This window comes from Eutrigla gurnardus (assembly GCF_963514095.1).
Source record: "Eutrigla gurnardus genome assembly, chromosome: 22".
NCBI lineage: Eukaryota > Metazoa > Chordata > Actinopteri > Perciformes > Triglidae > Eutrigla > Eutrigla gurnardus.
This window is the reverse complement of record NC_139933.1, coordinates 4,046,816-4,071,882: the sequence shown is the minus strand read 5'-3', so window position 1 is coordinate 4,071,882 and position 25,067 is coordinate 4,046,816. Positions and strand designations below refer to the sequence as shown.

Here is a 25,067-nt window from a genome sequence, read left to right as displayed (position 1 = left end):
CAAACACATAAAATAGAATAATTTACATATAAACATCAACAAAAGGGGTAAGCTACTGAATTTTTCTCATTATTTGGGCCCCTGCTCAAACCGGTGGATATTAAAGCGGTAATCCAGTGATTTAGAATTGGATTTACATGAAATTTGAAGAACGGTACATAGTGCTGCACCAGAGGCTGCAACATCCTGACTTTTAGTCCAAAGTATGCATCGACAGAAAGACACAAAAGATGTCCTTATGCCAAAGAAATGTATGGCAACCAAGGACAGGAGCGAGAGCAGAACAGGACCGGTATGAGTCTGGCCTGCCGTCATTAGCAGCGGGATCACGTCCAGCCCGAGGCCCCTCACTCTATCCACGACCCCGTCCTTCACCTCCCCGGCCTGGAGACGGAGAGCTGGTGGGCTGCGTTTAGACACACATAAGGGTGTGCAGGTTTCATTCACACACATGCAGCCACACATTGAGGAGCGAGTATTAAAGTCTGCTAAAGGTCCTTGGTGATAGAAGTAAGAGCGGCTCTCCTAGACGGGCAACATCCTTGGCAATTGATAGTCGATTGTAAGTCTGCTCTACCCTCGGCTGCAAGGGAGGAATAAAAAACTCACACCTCAAAGCCCGAGCTACACCTCTGTTTAATCTCACATCACGCTGTGATGATGCTTTACATTTAAGTGAACTGCTCAAACTTAACACCTCTGAATGTGTTTGTGCTGACCTCCAGTAAAGTTCTCAACACGCCTCGGTGGTGTAGGAGTGTACTCACGCTGTGGTCTGAAAGGCATGTTCAACAAACTCACTGGTATAGCTGAGCTTCAACACTTTGGCTATGACTAAAATGATACATGTTAGCTTAGGGCCAATCTCAATTCTCTTTTTTACCCCTTCCCCTTCCCCCTTCCCCTTGGTTTTGCGCGTGCCCGTGAGACGAAGGGCTATCTCAATTCTCATTTCGATCGAGGGGTAGGGTATCGGGCAAGGGGTAGATACCCCTTAAAACCAAGTAAGATCGGGAGCTTACTTTAAACCAAGGGGTACCCACAATACACTGCGCAACCGGCAACAATGGCGGCCAGATCTTCCCGAGAGTCCCATAAATGTAAGTATTTTCGGCTGAAATAATTGATTTAAAATTTACGACAGTCTTGTTTTGTGCTCTAAATAGTCCTGTACATATATACTTGCAACCATATTCTTTAATTGAAACTTTTTTGAAAATCGCGAGTTTTCTAAGCTAACGTTACATTGCTGAGTGCACAACAATCCTGCATTTCTCTGACTAGCAATGAACTCCATGCATGTCTAGTTTAATTAGCAGCAAATTCCGTTTGATATCAGTGTAGACAACTAAAGACATCGATACGTGCTTTACATATATTGTCCTATATCACACAGGGACACCGGAGGAAACACGGCAGCTGATACGCTTTCGGCACGAAAACGAGCAGAAATTTCTGAAGTCGAAATACGCTGCAAAGCAAATGTGGGAGTGAGTCATGCGTTCAATGTTGTAGCCATTCATATTTGTATTGTTGTTATTGTAATAATGTGTAATTCATTCCTGTTCATGCACCTGTACATTGTTGTTGGTTATGCTACAGGACACTGATTACAGAAATGGGGTTGGAGGGAAGGGTCACTGGCCAACAGGCCTCAAAGAAGTGGGAGAACTTGAAACAAAAATACAAAGTATGTGATATTCCATTAAAGAAAAAAACCTTACATCGTCAATGCAGGGCAATGAATGCATAATGTATTTGTTAATTTTTACTTTTGTGTGTGCTGTGTGTCCTTCCAGGAGATAAGAACTCCTAAAACAGGGTCAGGAACAGACAGGGGGGAAGTGACCGCTGCGACCTGGCAGTATTATGAGGAGATGCATGAGGTGTTGGGTGACAGGCCCTCAGTCGACCCTCCTGTGGTGGTGGCCTCCTTTTATGAGGATCCCACACCAATCCTCATGGTATGTAATGCAGTATAATATATATATATATATATATATATATATATATATATATATATATATATATATATAGCAACATTATAGCAACAGAATTTGTGGATTGTAATCAAGATATCTTGTTCCGTTAGGAGATTGTTGAGCCCTCAACTGCTGCCAGCACCTCTGCACCTCAGTCCTCTACCTCCTCACCTCAGTCCTCTACCTCCTCACCTCAGTCTCGACCCTCTACCTCTGCAGCCATGTCTCACCCCTCTACCTCTGCCATGGATGGCCCCCCAACTCCCCCACCCAAGAGAAAGAGGAACAACCCTGTCCTTGATTACCTCACTGAGGAGTCACATAAAGAGCAGAGGCGCCATGAGGAGAGTGAGGCCAAAACCGAGAGGTTCTTGAACCTCTTTGAAAAAATGGTGGATAAGCTGTAGTTTTGTTTTTTGTTTTATGTTTGCTATTTGCACATTCTCAGTTTTATACATTTCAGTGCCTTGTTTTTTATACTTTTCAGTGCCTTTTTAATATTTGTGTAATTTAAGTTATTTTTGTAATGGTTCTTTGTTATAATATATTTTTTATATAATGCGTTTGCCCGTTGTGTTAATTTTATTGGGCAATAAAGAGATGTTGGTTAACAAAGACATTGTTTCTGAACATCAATGAAATTCAAAACTGTAATAACTGAAAAAGATACAAAACACCATGCAGTGTGTAAAAAATATTTATTGCAAACAGACAGTACTAAAAGTAGTATGCAGATTAGAACATCTGCATTCATATCCACCACCACCATCAAAAAGAACATAAGAAATACAACATATTTGTACGACGATGTATGATGACGTAACCGTAACGAGTGTTGTCTCAATTCATAGGGGTATGTTGTTACCCCTAGCCCTTAACACTCTGTTTCAAGGGCCAAGACGTAGGGCAAGGGGAAGGGGAAGGGGGAAGGGGAAGGGGTAAAAAAGAGAATTGAGATTGGGCCTTAACCTCAACACCGTGGCTATGACTAAAAGGTATTAGCTTTACTGCAACACCGTGGCTATGACTTAAAGGATAATGTTAGCTTGACCTCAACACATGGCTATGACTAAAGGGTATTAGCTTAACCTCAACACCATGGCTATGACTAAAATGTAAATGTTAGCTTAACCGCAACACCATTACTCAAAGGTTAATGTCATCTTAACCTCAACACCATTGCTTTGACAAAAAGGTTCATGTTAGTTACATGGTTGTTGATCTATTCAGGCTATGACTGAATATTACAACAACAAAAAAAGAGAGAGAAAAGGAGGAAACCTCACTTTATCTGCTCTGAAGATTCAGTACATTCTGGTACTTTCCATTAAAGATACAAATTGTAACGTTGACAGCACATCACATTCCACGACTTCACCGTTAAGTGTTCCTTAATGTTGCAGAGATATTCGATGACTGGTGGGAACTTTAAAGCACTAGCATGCATCAGGTAATATTCAGGGGACGAGGCAGCGGCGGCGGCAGAAAGGTTACTCCTAGATGAAAGAAGCTGAATGATAATGGAGCACACGGCAGACCCAGCGATGATTAATACCATTCTCCTCTCCCATTTGCTGTTCATTAACTCACTAGCCGCCATAATGGCCTGAGCTTGAATGAAAAGAGAGGGAAGAGGGGAAGTTCACGTTGGGCATCATTAGAACGAACTGAGATGGAGAGAGAGGAGGAGGAGAGATGGAGGGAGGGAGGTTAAGAAAGTGTGCTGATTAGTGCAGCAGTTATCTACATCTTAATCAAGCCGAGTATTGCTTTCTTGCCCTGAAAATAATCAAGCCGAGTATTGCTTTCTTGCCCTGAAAAGGCCACACAATGACAAAACACGGTCCATCCACGAGAAAAGTCTATTGGAGCTGCTGCGGGAGTTTATTGTCTGCAACGCCGTGGTGAATAAATATTACACTTGATGTGCATATAGAGTAATTTTGATGGAAACTAGCTTGTTAGGTGAAGTGCAAAATGTCATAAAACCACAACCCCTAAAAGCAGGTCTCCAATTTTTGCATATTTTGTTCCTCACAAAGCCGAGAGCTCCTCGAGGGAGCAGGGGGAGTCAAGGGGGTTTGGATAAAGAGAAGGTAGATAACGCCGGAGTAGATGTACATTTAGGGAATCACAACACGTAGCATTTCAGTTATGGTAAAACTCTGGCAGAGATAAAAGCATCAGGCATTATGAATCCCTTTCTACTTGTGCATAAGCGTTGAAAAAGATGGACACATGCAATTGGATTTGGAGGGTTGCCGCAATGTATTTCAATCTATGTCAACACTAACCTTATAAAATGGGAAACTATTGAACAGAACTGAGAGGACGGAGGAAAAAAAAAAACCCTAGAAGACAGCGCAGAAGCCGTGACTGATAGGGAACACAGCACGCCCCTGGAGATTCAGTAATTATTCTGAAAGGATGGAAAAATAAAGAGTGACAAAGTGGAAAAGAGTGTGAAAAAGGTAGACGAGGTAGAAGAGTTTCAGAGTGAATTCTTTTAGCAAAAAAAAATAATTTCTATTTAGCAAGTTTATACATTCATGCACAGCGCAAATCTCTGTAAGTTTTAAGCTTTGACTTCCTGAAGAACATGTTCTATTAAATGTTCCTGTAAAGGGACTTGGACGCCACACTTTGTACACTACTGGTAATGCCCGTTAGAGCTGTGTGTCCTCAGATACTTCGATATTTTATATTGTAAATGGGAATGTCATTATTTTTAGAAATACAGCAGCGTTCATATTTAATACTCTTCCGGCACTGTCTCGGTCCCTTAAGTGCATCCCTACAGCTCCGACAGCGTTGCCAAATGCAACATTATGTCATCAGTATCACTAAAATGCAGCTCTATAGGGCGGGATGCTTGGTAAAGATTTCACGTACGAAGAAGGTGACCTTGCAACTGGGAAAGACTCTGAAATGTTTGTCTTGTGGTTAAGCAATTAACATGTAGGCACTTCAGGTTACACGTTTGTTCAACAATTAAATGTTTACTGGGGATATGCAATGGAGACGCAGTAGTGAAGAGATGTTTTCAGAGCCATTAAGGCAGGTTCATGTATAGACTTTCAGGAGATATGTCTGAAACATACACTTTTTTATGTTTTTCGTGTATGTGGTGTACCTCAGGGACTGTAGATTCCGACTGCACTTAAAGAACAGATGGTTGATGTTTTTATATCAAACTATAGACTGTATATAAAAAGTGGACGTAGTCATCGTGATGTCATCATTTAGTTTTGGCCGATGCCATGTGGGACACTTAACAACCAGTGAAGGAAGTGACCACATTTGGACTGCAGAGGAGCGATGGATGTTGATGAACACAAGCAGCAAAGCTGCCTCTGTTATTTAGTAAATGAACATCATGCTGGATTGAAGAAGACTTGAAACTAGAGATTGAAGCCATAAACTCATGTTTACTGAGATAATGAATACATTTTTTTGAGATTCTAAGTAACAGTTTAATATTGAACCTATATTTAGAGTGTTTGCGCTGTGAGACAACCCTCCGACAGGGAACTGAAGCACTTACATCCATAGACGGTCTTGTCGGAGCCACCAGATTCTAATGAAATGTCACTTTGGTGAATCTGAACTAACCAAAGTGACATAATCAGACCAACAAAATGATAATTTGTGGCGGTGGTAGACCAGCAACTCCTGTGTACCTTCTCTGCAGCAACTAACAAGTATACATACTTCCCCTGTGTTGACGATGACACATCCTCTGATGCTAAATGATAGCATGTGCCACTGCAGAGGCTGGCGTTTTGACAACCTATTAAATGAATGCGGTCTGTTGAAATGTGGATGACCTTGTTGCGTTTTCACAGCTGTGGGAAGAAAAAAAACGGTAACCTAAAAACAAGTTCTGCCAAAAGGCAGTCGAGCTTTCTTTCTTAAAAACCTTTCACCTTCCCATCAAAAGACAGGAGTGCATCTGTGAACCGAAACAAAGTGCCATTCTTTAACAGCCCACTATTTTACCCAGACTAAAACAGGGGGCCATTGAGGAAAATGACTCCCTATTATGTATCTCTACCTACTGAAACACCCAGCTCATACAAACAGGACTATCATTATTCTACCATCAGGGTGTGAGGGAGTGGAGGAGAGGAGTGATGGAGCAGGTGGACTCTCATCCATCTTGTCCCCACTGATGGATATATGAGTGGGGGGCCGCTGGCCGGCCGTCAGCCGCTGTGATGGATGAGAGATAAGTAGTGAAAAACATGTAGATTGAAATGACAGCCATGCAAGACACGAACAAAAGGTGTCGCAGTACGAGTGGACAGGGTTTAGGAAATCTCTGTACATTTAGGTCATATGCAGTGAAAGAAACAATGAATAAGCATGTAGAGGTTAAATTATACTTTATTAAAAAAAATAAACTGACAAATCGAAATCAATGGAGTACTCTTTTGGTAAAGCTCCTCCAGAGCCATAATACAACAAGTAGAACCAACCATAACTAGTAAACTTACTTTCATGTCTTGAAGAGAGTATAATAGAGCAGGACCTCCATGAAAACCAATTGGATGAGTAACCAAAATGAATTATGAAATGACAGTTTGCATAAACCAAAGTGAAGTCAGCTGTGCATTTTACCATAGAAAATGTAACTTGGCATGGGAAGGGATGCTCCAGAAATAGATCGGTATGACCTGTCAGAGCACATCACAGTGAACACACCTGGATGTCATCGGTGGGCACTGATGGTTCTGTTGTGTCCAGCTGCTGTTCTGGACTAAAAGTGGGTCCTGGGTTTCGGACTATTCATGTTCAAAATCACCTCCATGTCGACTCCAGAGTAGATGTTATTTCCTGTTTTCTGGTGCCTTTTACATTTTGTAATCTCATCCAGAGAGAAGGCTTAGCCACAACGAAGATAGCAAAAAGCTAAATCGACTAATTCAGATCTTTAATGAGAATCACTCATTGTTTATTTAAACTTGAGGACCTCCTTGGGTTGCATGCGATAACTTAATTTCTTTAAATGTTAATGTTTAATGTTTATCTGCAGTTTATTGGATAATCATCGGATGCACTTTGACTACATTCATCTTCCAATCAGTCCAATATTTCTCCAACTAAGCTCTTAGCCAGTTAGCTCTGTGGGCTCTGTTTACACAGAGGACATTGCTGCCGGCAACGCTACACATAAATATTTAGTGCTTCCTTTCATGGAAAGTAATAGTTTTGAATTCATAGGTTTTATGAGTGTGTGTGTGTGTGTGGCTGAATACTTGGATACATATCGTGCGCTATCCCGTCATGGTTCAACGTTAGCAGCAGTCCATACCACAGCACTCTGAAACTCAGGATTCCCCAGCTTTCCACTGCAACACGGCAAGCTAACTGATGTGTTTGTCTGCGTGTGCTATAGGCGGTGAGAAGCTGCATTGCTGAAGATATCAGGGAAAACTTGGCTCTGAGAAGAGAAGGATCTCTGATTTCTGTAAAAACACTGTGAAAACGGGGGCGTCAAAACTAATAGCCGAGAGGCCCGGGGGCTCTCAACTTCATCTAAGGGTTAGTGGGATTTTGTCAAGGCTGCATTGAAATATCCCTCAAACTATTCCTTTATGCATGGTCTTCAAGGACCTGTACTGAAGACCTTGTATGTCCAAGGCTGGAGCGATTCAACAGAAGGCTGCCTTGCTTCAGGTAAGGAGCTTTAGCTCGGTTACAAATTCTCATCATCGTCTTCGTTCTCCAGGGTTGGACTTCGACAGGAGATGTTGCACAATGCAGTCGATGCACCTTCTGGATATCTGGCAATAATTCATTTCATGGCAAGGAGGTACTCAATGCTAAAAAAAATCATTGATTACTTGTCCATAATGTATGCATTATCATTAGGAGCAGGGTTTCCCAATCAATCCAGCCATTATACATTGTATCCGGTAGTGAAATGTTTTCAGGCTTGTTCCCATCACACTCCTCTCCCGTCTTACCAGAGCATTAGTCTGGCTGTAAAGCTGCAGAGCTCACTCCATGGATGCCTGTGTTTATTCCTTCATGTCATCTGCCAGTCTGTCAGGATGCTATCTGCTTTTTCACAGCTGTCAGCCACCTTTTCCCGCCAAAATAATATTTGTGCTGCTGAGCCCGCTCTGCATATCAGTGCGTGCGTCGGTGTGACAGGCCTGCCAGTAATGGCACTGTGATTATTGACTTGCATCACTAAATTCTGGGAAGTCTAGTAATCTTGTTAGGTTGCGTAATTCTTCTCCATCAGCAGTAAAGCCTCGCAACAGTAAAGAGTCCCAACGCGCCCCGGCTAGACTTCATCAATTACAGCAGCCTGATTAGATGCTACCGCTCACACAGGTAGATTTTTGGGGGGATTATCACGGAGCTGGTGACCTTGTTGGTTGTGTAACATAAAATAATTTTTTAAAAGCTTATTATTATATTAGAGATGGATGAGTAAACAACTTGTATAGTACTGGAAGTTCATCTTTTAATAGAAATCCATATCTTGACTTGATTTAGTTCAATGATTTGTCTTTAATTTTGCCATTAGATCCACTGTATAATGAATATTTTCTATCCATAAAGGTTACCAGTGTTTAGTCAAGAACCCTTGATGTCAATTTTTAACACATTGGGCTTCACTTAGTTAGGCAACAAAACTACTTGGTTAGGCCTGGTAAAATATTGTACTATGGGTAAAAATGCTTTTTTTTTTGTTCATTTATGCAACTCAATCATACTGTAAAGTATTGAACACTTCCTGCCGATTTTGCTGTGCAGGATTCATTGATGGACCTCACATTTCAAGGATGTCTATAAGTTAATAGTCAAAGTACATGTTGGACTTCAAAGTACCTCATATGTTGTACTTTTTAACTTATTTGACCATGTTTTACTGCACTTTTACATTCAACTGTTAAGAAACTTTGTTAGTTTCCATACATAGAGAGCTCAAACAGATGATTGTAACGACTGAAAGTGGTTAAGCACATACATAAAGACACTACATTTCTGACCTCGTTCCTTCCAGAAGAAATCTGCACCAGCGCCGGCCCTGAAAGCCCTAAACACCACACGACACGAGACTACAGAGCTTCCTCCCTTGGGATGTCATTACCAGCTCTCAGAGAGGGGATCCATCAACGGGAGGGGGAGGGGGGACGTTTGAACGGCTGCACACGGACCGAACCCAAACGGTTGCATGAGCCTTTCAAAACTCAAACATCCTACATCCTGTAAAGATTAATAAAGTTGGCATATCTGCCAACTAGCACAGGAAAACCTCATTATTGCCTTTTTTCTCAAGTTTTTGTTTTTGCAGTTTTCTCTCTTCCGTCAGTGCTACGAGAGACTTTGTAATGTAATATGTGTACCACGCTGCAGTGTGCGAGTCCTCCTTCTGCCTGCAGGTCTGTCCTGTGAATCTGCAGGACGGCGGTAAAACTAACTCTGACCCACTTCCCTGTACAGCATCCTGCTGTATGCCGCTAGACACACCCTATGCACACAACCACCTTCCTCCCTTCCAACGAAACAACACTTCTCTCGTCCACACGCTCCTCTCAGCAGGCCAAACGAGCAAACACACGCGACAGCGGCGTGCGGAGGCCGAAAGCAACTCAGGAGGGAATCCGGACCACATACTGGGCCAAAAACATGCAGCCCGATTGATGTTTGTCCGGGAGGAAACACAAAGAAGTCAGACGAGGAGAACATGCAATGAAAAAAGTTTCATTTTGTTGTTAAATCAACTTTGAACTCAAGCCCAAGTCCAATGTTTCCCCCCGAGGTGCGGCGCTGCACTGGATGCATGCGCCGGTTAAACTGAGATCAAACAGCTGATCCAGATGCACACAGTCATGGAGAGAGTTTCACTGTTACTGGCGGTGCAGATAATGAGCTGTGTGGGTTGCTATATGCTGCTCACTGTAGATTCAGAGGTAAACTTTACATTATTTCACATGTGATCCGACTAACAACGTTATTACTACTACTTCTATATTTTAACAACAAAAGTACTTGGTTATATTTAGGCAACAAAAGTATTTGGTTATATTTAGGCAACAAAAGTACATAGTTATAATTAAGCAACTAAAGTACTTATATTCAGACAACAAAAGTACTTGGTTATATTTATGCAACAAAAGTACTTATATTCACGCAACAAAAGTACATTGTTATAATTAAGCTACAAAAGTACTTTGTTAGGGCAACAATATGAATACTATTAAATATTATTAAATGTTAAGACAACAAAAGTACTTGGTTGTATTTAGTCATCAGAGTACTTTGTTGTTTGGAGTACTTTGAGCGATGGATTAATGCACATTGGGGAAAAAGAACTGCGGTGGAGCCTTTTGGATAAAAATGAAACTACATTTGTGAGGAGTTTTAAAATATTTACATCTTCCATATGAAGTAAGACATTATTTTTATGGGATTGGTTTCAAGATGAAAAACATGATAAAATTGTATCATTTAATTTCATAGTTTTAAAATATTTTTCCTCATGCGTCTTAAATATGCATGAGCATTTTTAGATTCTTATTATTCTGCATAATGATGACAGCAGGAGATATTCACTAAAATACGGGGCACATTAAATAAACATGGTAATCTGTTTAGTTTGTGTGTTAGAGATAAACATTATGCTCCGAGGCAAAACATATGAATTGTAACATGAAGATGCTTTTTTAATTTCACACCTGTGAACCTCAGAGGGTTCTTTTCAGGTTTAATGACTCTGAACGAAAAAATGCTTTAATATTCTTCTGCGCAAGTCATTATCTTTTATTTATGGTACATAAAATCATCTAACAGTAAATGTGTGGGGGTTTTCCTCACATTCCTCCAGTTTAACAATATTAACTGTTGGGGCTGCTGTAGTGCTTTTAATGCAGTTTATTTTGCTAACTCAGTATGTGCATCCTGTCCAGACACTCCCAATCTTCAAATCTGACACACGGAGGCTTTAAGGTCAAAAAAGCAATTTGACTTCAAAAGTTGGGATGGAAAGTCATAGATTAAGGTCACAAGTTAGAAAATTGTTCTGCACTTTCTGAGGAAGAACACTTCCCTCGGTGGCCTTCAGGATTGGAATTGGACCCTTTTCTGATGCATCCACGGTTGATTTTTAAACTATAATCAATCTGAGTAATAACCTATCATTTTGTGTTTGCTCCCATAAGGACGCCACTGCAGGAGAACAACAAGCAGCTGCTGCATCATGGGAAGGAAGATTGTTTGGACTACAAGTACACATGACATCATTCACTTGTATTTCAACGGATCCATCAGGACACACCGAGGGCCACGGTTTGAGGCCATCTGGGCCACGGAGTCCTGATCCTGCCTTTTACTGTCCTCGTCTCTGGTCTCTTTCTTCCTCCTGTTAAACAGTTTGTAATTGAGATTCAGACTCGCAGATGGATATGCCACCATCGCTGCTACACGTCCAGCTATCTGCGGAGCCGGAGACATGAGAAGAATCCCTCCGCTTCGAGGTCCCGTCATCGCCGCGGCAATTAGAGCGATCTCGAGAACCGAGGCCCCTCAGTCAGATGATGCTAATTGGGGTTTTCATCCACGGGGCCCCGCTCCCTTTTGTAACGCTGTGAAAACCCTCACAGGTTCAGGCAACCCACGATTGTGTCTAATTAATTTGAGTCGACAGTTTGCATAATTTAATATTTACATATTGTAATGGGGTTCTACATATTTTGCCACTGACGTGCGCCCGTGTTTGCCGACGTGTACTCGTCAGGAGTGACTCTACAGAAGCAAACATTGTAGAACGACACTTTCAATGTGACCCTGTCTCACGCTCACCAGCCGCAACAAGTTCCACAATGCACTGCAGCACCAGCTGACAATTTAATTGGTTATTTATTCTAAGATTGTAGTCAAGTTCTCCATCATTTTTACTTGATCAACTCCATTATATTTATCGTGTTGGTTGTGTGCTTTTATTTTATTTGTGTTCCAATGTGTGAATATGATTAAGAATTAAAGGTCCATTGCTCTTTGTAAGGGGTGCACTTGTATTGTTGTGCTATTATATTCAGTGGCATAATATGGCCTCAATATGACTATCAGTTATCACAATTACAGCGAAAGTAGTATAGTTACAGGCTGGTTTAGTGTTAACTGTGAGTAGACAACTCTCCAGCTACGCCAGCACTTGTAAAAAATGATTAAGCCCCCACTGGGCACAGGTTACTGTGCATCTGCTTCTGTGAATCATTGCCAAAACAAATAAATTGTCAATGGGTCCAGGAGCGCTTGCATGGATCCCATCAGCTACCTACAAACATCTGCAGTGAGCAAACCTGGAAGAGACCCAACACTCACAGCAGACATGGAGCAGCCTCCAGACAGCTTCACCCTCTGAGTGAGACCAGCAGCATGCTAGAAACACACGATGTGTGCAGCAAGAGCTTTACCGACTGGTTGGTTGCCTACATAGACTTACAACCAGTGAAGGAAGTGACCATATTTGGAGTGTGGTGGAGCGACGGGTGGATGTGAGGAACACAAGCAGCAGAGCGGCGACCTTACTGGATCTGGATCCATGTGGATTCTGGTGTGAAGCTGCTAATAAATTCAGCTTCATAATTCGATGTCAACTTTACAGCAAAGTCATTTTAGTAGCTTAGCATGGTAGCGACCTGTCAATCACATGGTAGCCCCGCCCCTAAAGCATCCCCTGCTTTCTGGTCTGTTGGATGTTTACAATGTTTACTGAGATAATTAATCAAGTGAGAAGTAGGGACATTCTTTCACAAACTTCTATACAATCAGACTTCGTTTTGCAACCTGCAAGATTAAGGCACTTCAGCATTTGGCTTCACTTTTCAGAACCGGAGGTTGCCGCTTGATCGGCCTGCTGTTGGATCGCTATCATAATAGTTGGTAACCAAGAAACTGCTGTTTGTTGTTCTACCTAATACTCAATGTAATTAGGCAGATTGAGGGCTGCAGCACAGACACACACACACACACAAACTTGCATGCTTGTCAGATTTCCTCATCTGGTTGATCAGGATGACAGGAAGATGTTTTTCATGAACAGTAGAAGAAGAAACCGTGCTGTTCAGAAGGGTCACATACTGTCACAGCGTCACAGCTTGTTTTAAGCAACCAAAAATATGATTTAAAAGCTTTAAAAGCATAATTTTTTTTGTTGCAATCAGATCTGTATTTAACGAGACATCATCACTAAGCATCCCTTTTTATAGAACCCACCACCTGGCACTGATGCTCACAATGCTCCCCCTACACACACCTGACTTCAAAGCGATAGAACAAAAGCAGGAGAGAGCCCCGGATGCCCAAAATGTGAGGAACGCAGCCGATTTCACAGCGCTAATGGATTCCCTGTGCGTTTTGGTTTGGAAAATGAGGAAGCGAGGAGAGAAAAAAAAGGACAAAAGACACCTAATCCTGTTTCATAAGCACTATTCATAAACGTGCAGGAAACACTTGACGAAGAGAGCGAAGCCTCTGGATTCACTTTTTTCTCACCCTGCCCGGCTAAGTGATTAAATTCATTAAAATCTCTTCAAGTAATTGCAGCTCATCTATGGCAGAGTAAATATTCAATTAATAGTGGCTTTTTTCATAACTGTGATTCCTTCAGTCCATCGCACAGCCTCGCGTGTTTCCCCGTCATTAATTAAAATTTCTCTTTGGAGGTCAATTAAATTTCCTTTAACTATTCATTAGTCACAATATGTATTAAAAGTGTGTGTGTGTGTATTTAAGTTGGGGAAGGTTAATCTTTCTCTTTGCTATCCTCCCGGGCAGAAAGTGGGCTTAAGCTCTCTCCATGTCGAGGTGGCGAGCTGAGCCGCGGCGAGCCGGAGCGGGAGCTCTTTACCGGTCTCCGTAGCATGTTTGGCCAAGGCTGACTGGCTGCCAAACAGCCAGAGACAGAGCGGGGATGAATCAGCACTGACAAGGTGAAGCCAGCTTCGTGTTCGCCGGCTGACAGCTCAGGTGCTCAGAGAGATGGAGACACAACAGATTACATTTAGGCCACTGCAGAGAGAGAGAGAGAGATAGGGAAGGGGAGAGAGAGAGAGGAGGGAAAGAGTCCAAAATAGCTTATGGACTCTGAAAACTTTTTTTTTTTTGGTGGAGATAAAAAAGAAAGTAGAACTTGTTTGTGTGTGGGTGTGAAATGATTTAGATGTTGGGGACATTAGGGAATGTGACCAGAAACAATGTGTTGTTATTTGTGAAAAAAAAAAGCCTAAAAAAAGAACTTCTGTTTAACAGAGAGTCCTACTCGCTGTGTGAATAATGACTTGTGTCAAAGGTGGAAGTAGTGAGACATTTTTATAGAGCAGGGGTCGGCAACCTTTTAAATGTCTTCCTTAATCCGGAGATGTAGAACAGTGTGCGACATTAGGTCATAAATCATACCCATTGTTCACAATCATCAATTACCAGAAGGACCAAAGAGACCGGGGAGACTGGCATCAGTGAACTAGCTCCCTGTTAGCAATCAGATTATGGAAACCCTTATTTGGGACTTAACTCGGGATGGGACGTAAGATTTACAATAATGGTGAATTTCCACTAGTGTGATAATTGTAATGAATAAAGAAAGTGGCTTGAAAAAGCTCACTATCATACTACAGAAGTGAAAAATAGAGCCTGATTAAAAATACATTCTTTATGTTTTTATCTCTTTTTTTTTCTTTGGATTTATCATCTTTTTTTTAGATGATTTGATTCTATTTGCTATTTGGGTTATGTGTTTTAATCATGACGCATTAAACATATTTATTTCTTAACAAAGTGTGAAATGATTACAGTATTAATAGTTTTGCATCTTTTGATGTTTATTGCAAAATTAACATTAATTTTGTTCCATGCCTAGATAGAACATGTCTGCTTTTTTTAAAACTGTTAGCATGAACCATAGGTGGTAAAGTGCAACGCTGCATCATCGCCCGAGGCTAACCCTGTACATGTAAACATGAACTAATCAGAAAATGAATCTCACCATGCAACTACTGTGCACATGTACATGAAGCAGCCCATCTGCGAAGGCTTCCCAATTAGCTGCTGTCATATGGCACAGGACGGAGCAGCATTCTGATGCACACTGTCCTTGTTACACCACTGTACAGGGGGAAACAATACAACAATATGCATGACTAATCCGCTGTCGGGCTGCAGGATTTCAGCCGTAAAGCCCCTCAGATAAAATCAAACTTTTTCCTCCGACCACAAAACAACCATTGTGCATCTTTGAATAGGTGACTTGTTTTGTATTTTGAGAGTGTTGGTTAGACAAATGGTTCACATCGTGTGCCAAAACAAACAGCAGTCAAGAGCATCGATCAGGGACGCACACCGGATCACGCTACACGGAAACAATGGCGACTTGCATTACAGCAGTGCAGCGCAACATCCGAGAGATGCAACCAGAAAAAGGAAAAGAGAATAGTTTGTGTGTCTTTACCTTGCGTCCGCCCGTGTTCAGCTTTATGGGCTTGAGGAAGGGGTCGAAGATCATGTGGCTGGTCTCGATGTTAACTGGCGACTGCCTCTTCCCCACCGAGCACAGGTTCCAGGCCGAGTTCACCAGTCCCCAGAACGACGGCACTGCAACACAAGAGGTGTTCAAAAAGGGTGAGCATCTGCACCGGGCGAGATAGGACCGACAGGTCACCGAGAGTGACACAGTTTGTGCTTCGGCATTTATTCGTTTTTAATTCCTTGCCAACATCCGACTCACAGTGGGAGAAATGTAATTAGCAGCGTTTAAGTGATGTGGGCTTCTGTTGGTCTGTAGAAATGCTCTGGCATCCAACCCGCTGATTGCTCCTGAATTCTGTATATTTAAGTTTGATTATTGCTTGAAATGTAAAATGTACATGGAGTTTTTTTCCTTGGTGTGTCATTATTTATGGTGGAACATGGCTGAGCAGACCGCTTCAGTGTTCCCATGCAGTGAGTCATACCACGGTTCAAACCTCGCAGGCGTGTAGCGAGAACACAAATCAATACATGCACACATGACATACCTACAGCACAGTATAGGTGAAAGGAACGTATATAATTGCTCATCAAAATAAAGAGTGGAATCGCTGCCCACATTCAAAAAAGTGTGATGCTGTAAACAAACTAGGATGCTTGACCCTGATGATGTCAAAGGTCAGGAAATGTTTTCTCTTCTATTTCTGAGTATGTGACTTTTGTTAACCACCTTAATCCCAGGCAGTTTCACACATTTGTTCCATGCCTAAAGAGGAATAAAAACACAAATGTACAAATGACTGACAGAGGCTGTCATCGTTTATGCATGAAAGGGTTTTTAAAATAATTCAAGAATTATCAAGAAACCATTCCTAACCTATTTGGGAACAAAAAAACAATCATTTCCTTTTTGATCCAAACAGGCTCCCATATCGTCCATCCTGCAGATCCAGCAGTTACCAACCTTAGTGGATGACTGAATAGAGGAGCTATTACAGACGTGAGAAAAGCGGAATCAGTCTATAATCAGCTAACTCATGTACTACAAGACTGAGAGGACAAGATGGCCCAGTGAGAGGATGTCAGCACTGTGGGTGTGATGGGCATCTCTGCCAGTCATTTACTTATGTAAGACTTGGCCACCGGGACCAAGAATCCCATTCCTTCAACAGAGTGGGAGGCAAAGGCTTATCACCGTCAACCCCTGTTACAATATCTGCTGGAGCCTAAAGCAGCATTTTTTTTTTTCCATTTAGGAACACAGTATTACATGGAGATGACTCACTGGAATTGTGCTCTGCGGAGATTTTCCCAACAAAAGCAGAGATGATTTGAAATGTGAAACTATGCAAATTGGTGATGAATCAGTGCGAAAAGTGATGAATTCAAAGCCGAACCTCAGTGAGTCAACAAGTCCTGCATTTAGTTTGTGGTTGCTTTACAGAGAAAGCAATACATCGCTGCTCAGGTGAAAGAGTCCATCAACCTTCCCACCGTTCGGCATTTCCTATAATTAAGAAATACCAGCAAAAAGCATAATGCAGCAACACAGGTCATTGAGCTGCAACCTTAAAGGAAAACTGAAATTAAAAGATGAAATCCTTGGATATATTTTTATCAATGCATGCTGGAGTTTTTCATTAAAAAAAAAAAATCATAGTATTTTTCGTGTTTCTAGATTCAGCCCTTGGTAAATACAACGTTCATATTACCTCAAAGAAATAATGTTGGAAGCTAAACAAAGATTTAAGGTGTAATAAAGCAGAATCATCAATGAGGCCACAAGAAAGTGGCAAAGATGAGGAAATGTTGAACCTTTAAATGTGATGAAGGAAATACACATTTCACAATAAAAACTGATGTCTTTCATTGCTTATAAAGAAGAAGAAGAAGAAGACCTTGAACCTGTTAGTTATCCAACCTCAAATCTTGCAGATTGATACAAAACCACGGCTATCTCATTTTATGGTCACTGTGACTGCAGCTCTGTTTGAAATAACCATCCAGACTTCATCATTCACTGACTGAAAGGCAACAAATAGGTCCACTACAGATCCAGAGAGGTGACTGTGGTACAGGTAAGTTATGGCCTACTGAAGGATCTTCACACAGCACTGAGTCACACTGCAATAAAACCCTTTGCTCGGTTATGCCTCTGAAGGTGGGAGCCTCTGCGAGCTGTCAATACTTTGACTTTATCGCCAGGAATATGTGTTGACCCGCGAATGAAATAGTAAACACCGTAGCTTTTATGAGCGACGCCTTTAAACCTGACCTCAAGTAGTTGTATATTATGCCGACTTTCAGAGTCGTTGCACACCGGGAGGTGAGTTGCTGATTTAATTCATATCAGCAGGCGGCGGCGGCGTGGGATTCGTGTGGTAGCCCGTCACTCTCAAGAAACTCTCTTAATTTCTGCAATTTGTACGGGAGCTTGATGAACTTTGGCATACCGAGCTCTGATGTTCACGAGAGCCCCGAGCAGTGGTTTGTTTCTTACAGGCTGCTCAAGGGTTTGCTGCAGGAGTAGTAACAGGACTGACCCTCCATTCACAGAAGCCCCGCCCCCCACTGCTGCTTGTTATTTTCAAATCTTCCCTCATTTAGGGGTGTCAGATTTCCATTGCAAATCAAAGACCCACTGAATTGAGTGGACCTTCAAAGTCTGACGCAGAATAACAACACGTTAAAGGCGACAGACCCGAGTTCACAGGGAGCGTTTTCCAGATGCGTGGCCGCGGCCGGAGTCGGCGATGACGGATGAGAAAAACAGCAGAACGGTAAAATCCTTCTCTTTCCCTGAAGTCACCAGTCTGGCAACATGTTTCCTTTCCTGACAGTTATATCAACAACAAACGTGTTGACAGGAAAAGCTGCCGTTGGAAGGCTGCAGATTTAAAAAAGAAAACAGCACAGAACTTCCTGTTCACCTACTTAACAATATATGCTGTTTTTTAATATAAAAATCCAATATTTCACTATAAAACTAACCACAACCAGCCTATTCCTGACCCTTATGCTACCTTAAACCTAAACCTAACCTTCAACCAAGTCTTCACCCTAAAATTTCATGATTTATGTTATGGGATGGGATTGTCCCCGTTTGGTCTCAAAAACATTTGAGTCCCCATAATGTCTGTTTAACATACAGGTCCCCACATGGTCGGTAAACACTCACTCACACACAGATTCCTTGCTTCATAGTTTCAAGCACCTTTTAGTCTTTCCCTTCTTAATGAATATTTTTCTAATAATGATTATTTATTGCAGACGAGCCTTTTAGCTCAACGATGATTCCACCTTGCATTTCATTGCAATGAACATATGGAAAATACAGCCTGTGAATCTTGACTCTTGAGAGAAAAAGAAACCCCTTCAGATGCAAAAGTCTTCATGAAAATGACAGGAAATCCATGTGCAGAATGGGAATTGGAGTGTGAGCGAATCGATGCGTTGGACCCCGGGCCCCTTGTCGTAAACGTACACATAATTATGAGCCACTGATAGATTCCTGAATGCAACTATGGCGACGTGGGACATCAGTCACCGCTGACAGAGGCGCCGGCACCTCCGTCAATAACCTGCCGACGCCCCCCCTCACGGCTCTGACACGCCTACATTTCACTACGGCGGCTCACGAGCCGCTTCCATTCCTTATTGGCAAGCTGTAAAAGTGGACGGGGATATATGGTGTGGCCTTTTGCAGATGTCGGCTGGAGATGATGCGTAATGTGGAAGTGAAAAGGGCAACCGGAGGTGGGAGGCTTCCCTTTCATAGCCGCTCGTCAAATCACTCTCTTATCAAAAGGCATTTGGCAATTAGGGTTTCACATGAAATATGGTTTTGGACTTATTTGGCAAAAAAATAAGACAGTGAACAGTATTCACAGTCTGTCTCAAACCACACTGGAGTGAATGGAGAGGAGAATACGGTCCATAACATGTGTCACCGTCCATTACAGCCATTTGATAGACGTAAGTATATTTCCTGACTGGAGCTACAAGGTCAGCCCTTAGTCTTGCGTGGTTGTGTAAGGCCATGATTGCACACTCATTATGCAGCTGCCTCGTCTGGGGTCTGAGGTGCGTGCCGGGGGGGTCCCTGTGGGCTTATTAGAGTTCAGGGTTGCGGTGAAGGTGGGATCCAAGGTCTGAGGAGGCACTTGCTGGGTAATTAAGGCCTACATTAATTACGTCCACGGCCAAGTATCTCACATATAGCCGCGTCGTTATGGATCCAGAGCTGGGAGGGACGTCGTTCCGCTGGCATCAAAGTGCATTACATGGACGTATGCAGACACACCCAAAGGGGTTAAGGCCGCACCCGAGCCAGGAAATATAGGTCCACCACAGACCACCCTACAGCTACAACATAAAAGGCAACTATTCCCAAATGACAGCTAATGAGATGTACACACACGCAAACACACAAGATCTAAGATAAACAAATACACACACACACACACACACACACACACACACACACACACACAGAGCCGTGCGGCTGGCTGCAGAGGTATGCATTTCAGTTAACAGGCCCGGGAGCAGAGATAGCCTTAATGAAACGTCTTTATTCTGTCAACTGGATATGGATGAAAAGTTAGAGTAATAGTCTTTGGGAAACAGGAGGGAATTGGAAGCACACACACACACACACACACACACACACACACACACACACACACACACACACACACACAGACACACACACACACTCTCCCAAAGACCCAGATGTATCCTGTCCATGGATTTCTTGGACGAGCATCAAGAAAAGTATATAAAAAAAAAGTGCCTTCCCTTTGTAACTGCTGATGCAAAGCTGGGTTGCAGATTTGCCCGCAATGGGTGAGGGAGGGGAGGAGAGAGTGAGAGAGAGAGCACTGAAGGAAACCTAACAGCTTGGGGATAAATGCTTACTTAAGCAGGTATGGAAACCAACATCTTAATGATAATGAATGTCTAAGAGCAGCATTAAAGGAGCTGTCATATTCTGCTAGCTCTCAATTTGAAACACGGCTCCGGTGCTGCGGCTTCCATCCTGTTTGCTCACCGGGGGGCCGCTTTAACCCACATGTCGGCACGTCCGGGAACAGAAGGAGATGTGCTTTGTGGAAAAGCTCTGGACAGGGACCAGGTACGGTACATTTATGAAGGGGAAAAAAAGCAGTCATTGTTGTGGCGACTGTAAAATCGAGAGGCTTGTGGGTAAAAAAGATACGCGTAGGGGAAAGTATATCACACACACCTTTTGTACAGATTAGCTTCCCGGCTTGAATGCAGAGACGCATTCAGGGGGCAGAGATGTAATGGCATCCAGATAAATACATCTCACGAAAAGGCATGAAGAGGAAGCAAACAACAGAAAGTCGAGTCAGTGTTCCACTTCCGGAGCTGTCAGGAGTCATTTACCTGCACACGCAGGAGATAAATAGAGCTGCTGAACAAGAGGACGGTGTGATGGCCGAGCTCAGCTCCCCGCACACTAGAAAAACATCTTCACCACTTTGACATAACTATTTATAGATCACTGAGGGTCAATTACAACAATCAAGAAAAGTAAAACTAAAACAACAAGGATATGAATCCAATGATATGAAAATAAAACACTAAATCAGTGTATTGCCCTTTTAACCAATTAGAGCCTCTGGATATGTTTTCATTGTTTCATCCATAGCTAGCCTATAAGATTTTACATTTGAGAGATAATAACACTTTGCTTAGGTTGCTTTTCTGCACATCTCAGTCAATCAGACTTCTCTTTACAACCAGAGGATTTGCCCCCTGATGGCCATTAGATAGATTGCAGGTTTAAAGCACTACCTTGGCTTCACTTACCTGAAATAGAAATAACCAAAAGGCAACCTCCAGGGGTGCATTCCAATACTTTAAGATTTAGCATGTTCCATACATATGTCAAACGCAGTACGCAAAAAAAATACCAGGCTGTCGTCACATTTTGCAGCGTGCTTTTCTGGTTGACTGAACAAAACAATCATTTCATACACGGTCCCCTCCAGAAAACAGGACAGACAAAGACGCGTGACCTGCACAGAATAAGACAAAACGAGGACGTTCTATCAATAAAACGACATCCGAAATGAACTTCAAAACCCTTTTTTCCTTTCCTCCATGAAAAAACATTCACCAAACCAATAAAAGCTCCAAAAGAGAAGCAGTAAAGGTGTTCACAATAACCTACAATCCTCCAACGCAACGGAAGGTATGTCACAACCGCTGAGCTGCCGAGAGAGCGCAGACAGATGGCAGCCTGATGGGAGCAGCGATGATGGACGACGCCGCGTTCAAAGTAATGACGGAGTAGCATGTCCCCGTCGCACGCATCCTGCATGCAACAGTGGGCCGTATGATGGGCGGCTAAAAGGGAAAAAGGAAAGCGGCACGCTGCTTGCAGCTAAATGAGTGGCTACTAGGGGTGGGAATCTTTGGCTTCACAGCGATTCGATGCAAGGACACATCATTTTTCTTTGGAACGATTCGATTCGATGAAGTGACTTTTAACCAAAATTCTACATCCATGAAATTAAATAAACAGGCAATAAAGTGAGTGAGACTATCTGTATTCTTCTGAAAGGTGAACAAATAAACAGACAACAGAATTACTTATTAAACATATTTATTCTATAGTAGTCCTGCATAATATTTTATACAGAATACAAAAATGTTATTAAAAATTGCTCAGTTATTTTCAACATTTTCCAAAAGGCTACATGCTGGCAGGGGAGAGAGTTTCTTAAAAGGGTTAAAACATTTATATTGATTATTTGTGAAGCCAAAACAATTCATTCTATTTATTTATTTTAGCAGATTTATCATTGACTCATCGTATGAATTGTTAAACTACTAGTGGCGACTTCTTTTTCTAAATGCTGCCCATGTGTTGTCATGTTGTTTTTAATTTGCATGAGTTTGTTATTTTAGCAGGGGTTTGAGCTCTGAGGGCCACCGTAGATGAGGCAGACAGATCAAAAGGCAGTGATAATTGTGACGCATTATAAACATACTTATGTGTTGTAATCTGCTCATATAACTGTTTAACTGTAACAAGACTAACAAGCAGTCAAATATAAATATGACTTATTAATCATAATAACAGTTAGCGACTGGAAACAACATGTCAAGTTGACTGGAGCTCTTTCCAGAGTCTCTTTTAGAGGGATCAGGACCTCGGACAGCTCCGACTGCCAGAGGAGGAGAGATAGGCTGTATCTGAATGATTTCCTGTACAGTATGCGACCTGGTGCTGCTTCCCACTATCTTAGCTGAGTTTCTACACTTTCAAAGTGTAAAATTGCAATGCAATACCACTCTTTGCCCTGACATTTCACCGACTGCATGTGGATGAAAAGAATCAAAAAGGAATTTCTCCACAAAACCCTCTGAGGGAAAACAGCCGGTGCCGTAGGTTGAGGCTCTATCAGGTCTGAAGCAGAGACTTTTATCACCTGCTCCACAGTCGTCTCATTACCGCAGTTCGTCAATAGGTGTAGCATTAGTGCTAATGAGGCTAACACTGACGCTGCTGACGATTAGCGGGACAAACCCGTAAATCACCAGGCGGCTATTACAGGCAACGTGCCGCAGGCTCTTGAATGCCTTTTAAGATGCACAACTATTGAGTGATGAAGAGTAAACGCAGTGTGCGTTTGTGTTCGGGAGACAGGAGGAGGAAGGAGGCAGGCCTGAAGAAATGCAATACAGTGTGCAGCCATGTTTGCATCCAAATGTCTCACAGCCATTAATTTAACAAAAAGCATCTCTATGCACGGCTGTTATGCAATTATTATGGAGTTGGTTTATCAAGATCAATGTTGGGCTAAATCTCCAGTCAAGTGTCGTCGTACCGATGCAGAAGAGATGACGAGTCAATGAATTTGTAAACATGGCGGTAATATGTTTCACAGAATGTTTAATTTATATATCATATAATATATTCTGTTGGTATGGTTCACAGGATTCCCTCATGTATTTTTGTTTTTTTCATAATTACCTTGGAGCGGTTTAGGGCTCCGAGCGGTTAAGCGCTTCAAATGCTGAAGTTAAATGTTTTAAGAAAATGCAGCTTTAAAGGCCGGTGTGTGGGATTAAAGGGGCAGCTATTAGCAGAAATGGAGTATGATATTCATAACAATGTCTTTCATTAACTAATAATCACCTGACACTAAGAATTGGTGTGTTTTCTATGTAGGGAGTGTGTCCTCTTCTACAGTAGACCATAAGTAGACAAACAAACGCTGCCTCTAGAGATAGCAGGTTTTTACATTACATTTTTTATTATATCTCTGCCTTTTAATCAATTGCTACTTAATGGCATAGTTATTTTTATTGGGACATTTTGTAGGATTTACCAACCAGTAAAATAAAGCTTTACATAATCTCTGTCGTCTAAAACCTCCATGCTTGCTACGTCACGCCCATTTTCGAGCCAACAATTCACATTCCTGCACAGTTTGATCATCATTATACCTGACTGCATATTACAATTCACTTATTCACACATTTCCCTCCTCACTGTTGACCTTTTGTCGAGAAGTCAGTGCTCTTCCAGTGCAAGTGAATACATTATTAAAACATCAATTATCTGCATGAAGCTCATCTCCCCCTTCTTCATTTTCTAGCCACAGTGCGAAGTAGCTCTGCTTGACCTCTGACTTTGCATTTGTTCTGGCAAAATGCACGAAGACATTACATCTGCAGCCTCCGGATCTCGGGAGCAGGAGTGCAGTGTGAGCTGGTGGAGACGGCTCCAGTGTGTGTGTTCATGTATGTTGTGTGTGTGTGTGTGTGTTCTCTCAGGGGAAATGGTCAGTGACACCGGCTCCTTGTTTGTGCTTGTCCTGTGATGCCGACGCTAATCCTGCTGGTGCAGCGCAGTGTGGAGGCCTCATTAGCGCTGCCCAGTCAACAGAACAATAAACATGCCAGTCAAGCTAACTCCACCGGTCATGTTGTTAATGGTGTGGGATATACAAGCTGGCAGTCAGAGGAGGCCTTCGCTCTCGGGGGCGCGGTAGCAAATCCGTCGTCCCTGGAGGTGGGGAGGGCCGGATCTGGATGGGCAGTGATGGAGGAGGAAGATGTGGAGCAGACATAGAGGAAGGGATGTTTTTTGTTTATTTTGGGGGGGTTGTTTGACACATGAAGGTACATATTTCCCAATGACTGAAAAGTGTGTCCTCCAAGAGCAGATGGTCATGTCTCAGTGGTTAGATGTGGCTGCTTGTGGTTGGGGCCTTTCAAAATGTTCTCACAATGTTCATGCATGTGTGTTTCTTTTGGGGCTCCTCCCTCAATCCTAAGAAAAGGTGGAAATGTGTGTTTAGAAGTAGGGCTGATGGTCGTTCATGTCGGTATAGAAGACTTAAACACGGAGCCCCTTTCTGCATTTTCACGTAATAGTTGATGCAGAAAAAACAAATATGTATTTTCTCTTTCTGATATCTAAAAAAAACAAACATGTGCAGCGTTTTGATAGAAACAGCTCAATAATTACAAACAAATATCAATGCAATGAAGAACAGCAGTCAGGCTCCTCGCGCTACATTAGCAGCTTGTCCTTATCGGAGCCTCTGACACAGCTAAACA

General features: G+C 42.3%; 2 protein-coding genes across 2 annotated transcripts in view; one reads left to right on the top strand and one right to left on the bottom strand.

Annotated features, from left to right (window-relative positions):
• The window catches only part of ca10a (carbonic anhydrase Xa), a 153,792-nt gene that overhangs the window by 74,353 nt on the left and 54,372 nt on the right, over positions 1–25,067 (bottom strand). Inside the window, exon 4 of the mRNA XM_084040266.1 lies at positions 15,448–15,590. Within this exon, the coding sequence (XP_083896392.1) occupies positions 15,448–15,590 (143 nt within the window). The remainder of the gene's footprint in view (positions 1–15,447; positions 15,591–25,067) is intronic.
• Positions 1,609–2,536, top strand: LOC311033075 (uncharacterized protein). Its single transcript, XM_084040255.1, has 3 exons — positions 1,609–1,690; positions 1,800–1,964; positions 2,093–2,536. The coding sequence occupies exons 1-3, from the start codon at positions 1,619–1,621 to the stop codon at positions 2,387–2,389; spliced, it is 534 nt and encodes a 177-aa protein (XP_083896381.1). The 5' UTR covers positions 1,609–1,618; the 3' UTR covers positions 2,390–2,536.

Coding starts and splice junctions, on each gene's coding strand:
- LOC311033075 (XM_084040255.1), top strand. CDS start 1,619: ATGGGGTTGGAGGGAAGGGTCACTGGCCAACAGGCCTCAAAGAAGTGG. Junction 1,691..1,799: donor ACTTGAAACAAAAATACAAA/GTATGTGATATT, acceptor GTGTCCTTCCAG/GAGATAAGAACTCCTAAAAC. Junction 1,965..2,092: donor ATCCCACACCAATCCTCATG/GTATGTAATGCA, acceptor TTGTTCCGTTAG/GAGATTGTTGAGCCCTCAAC.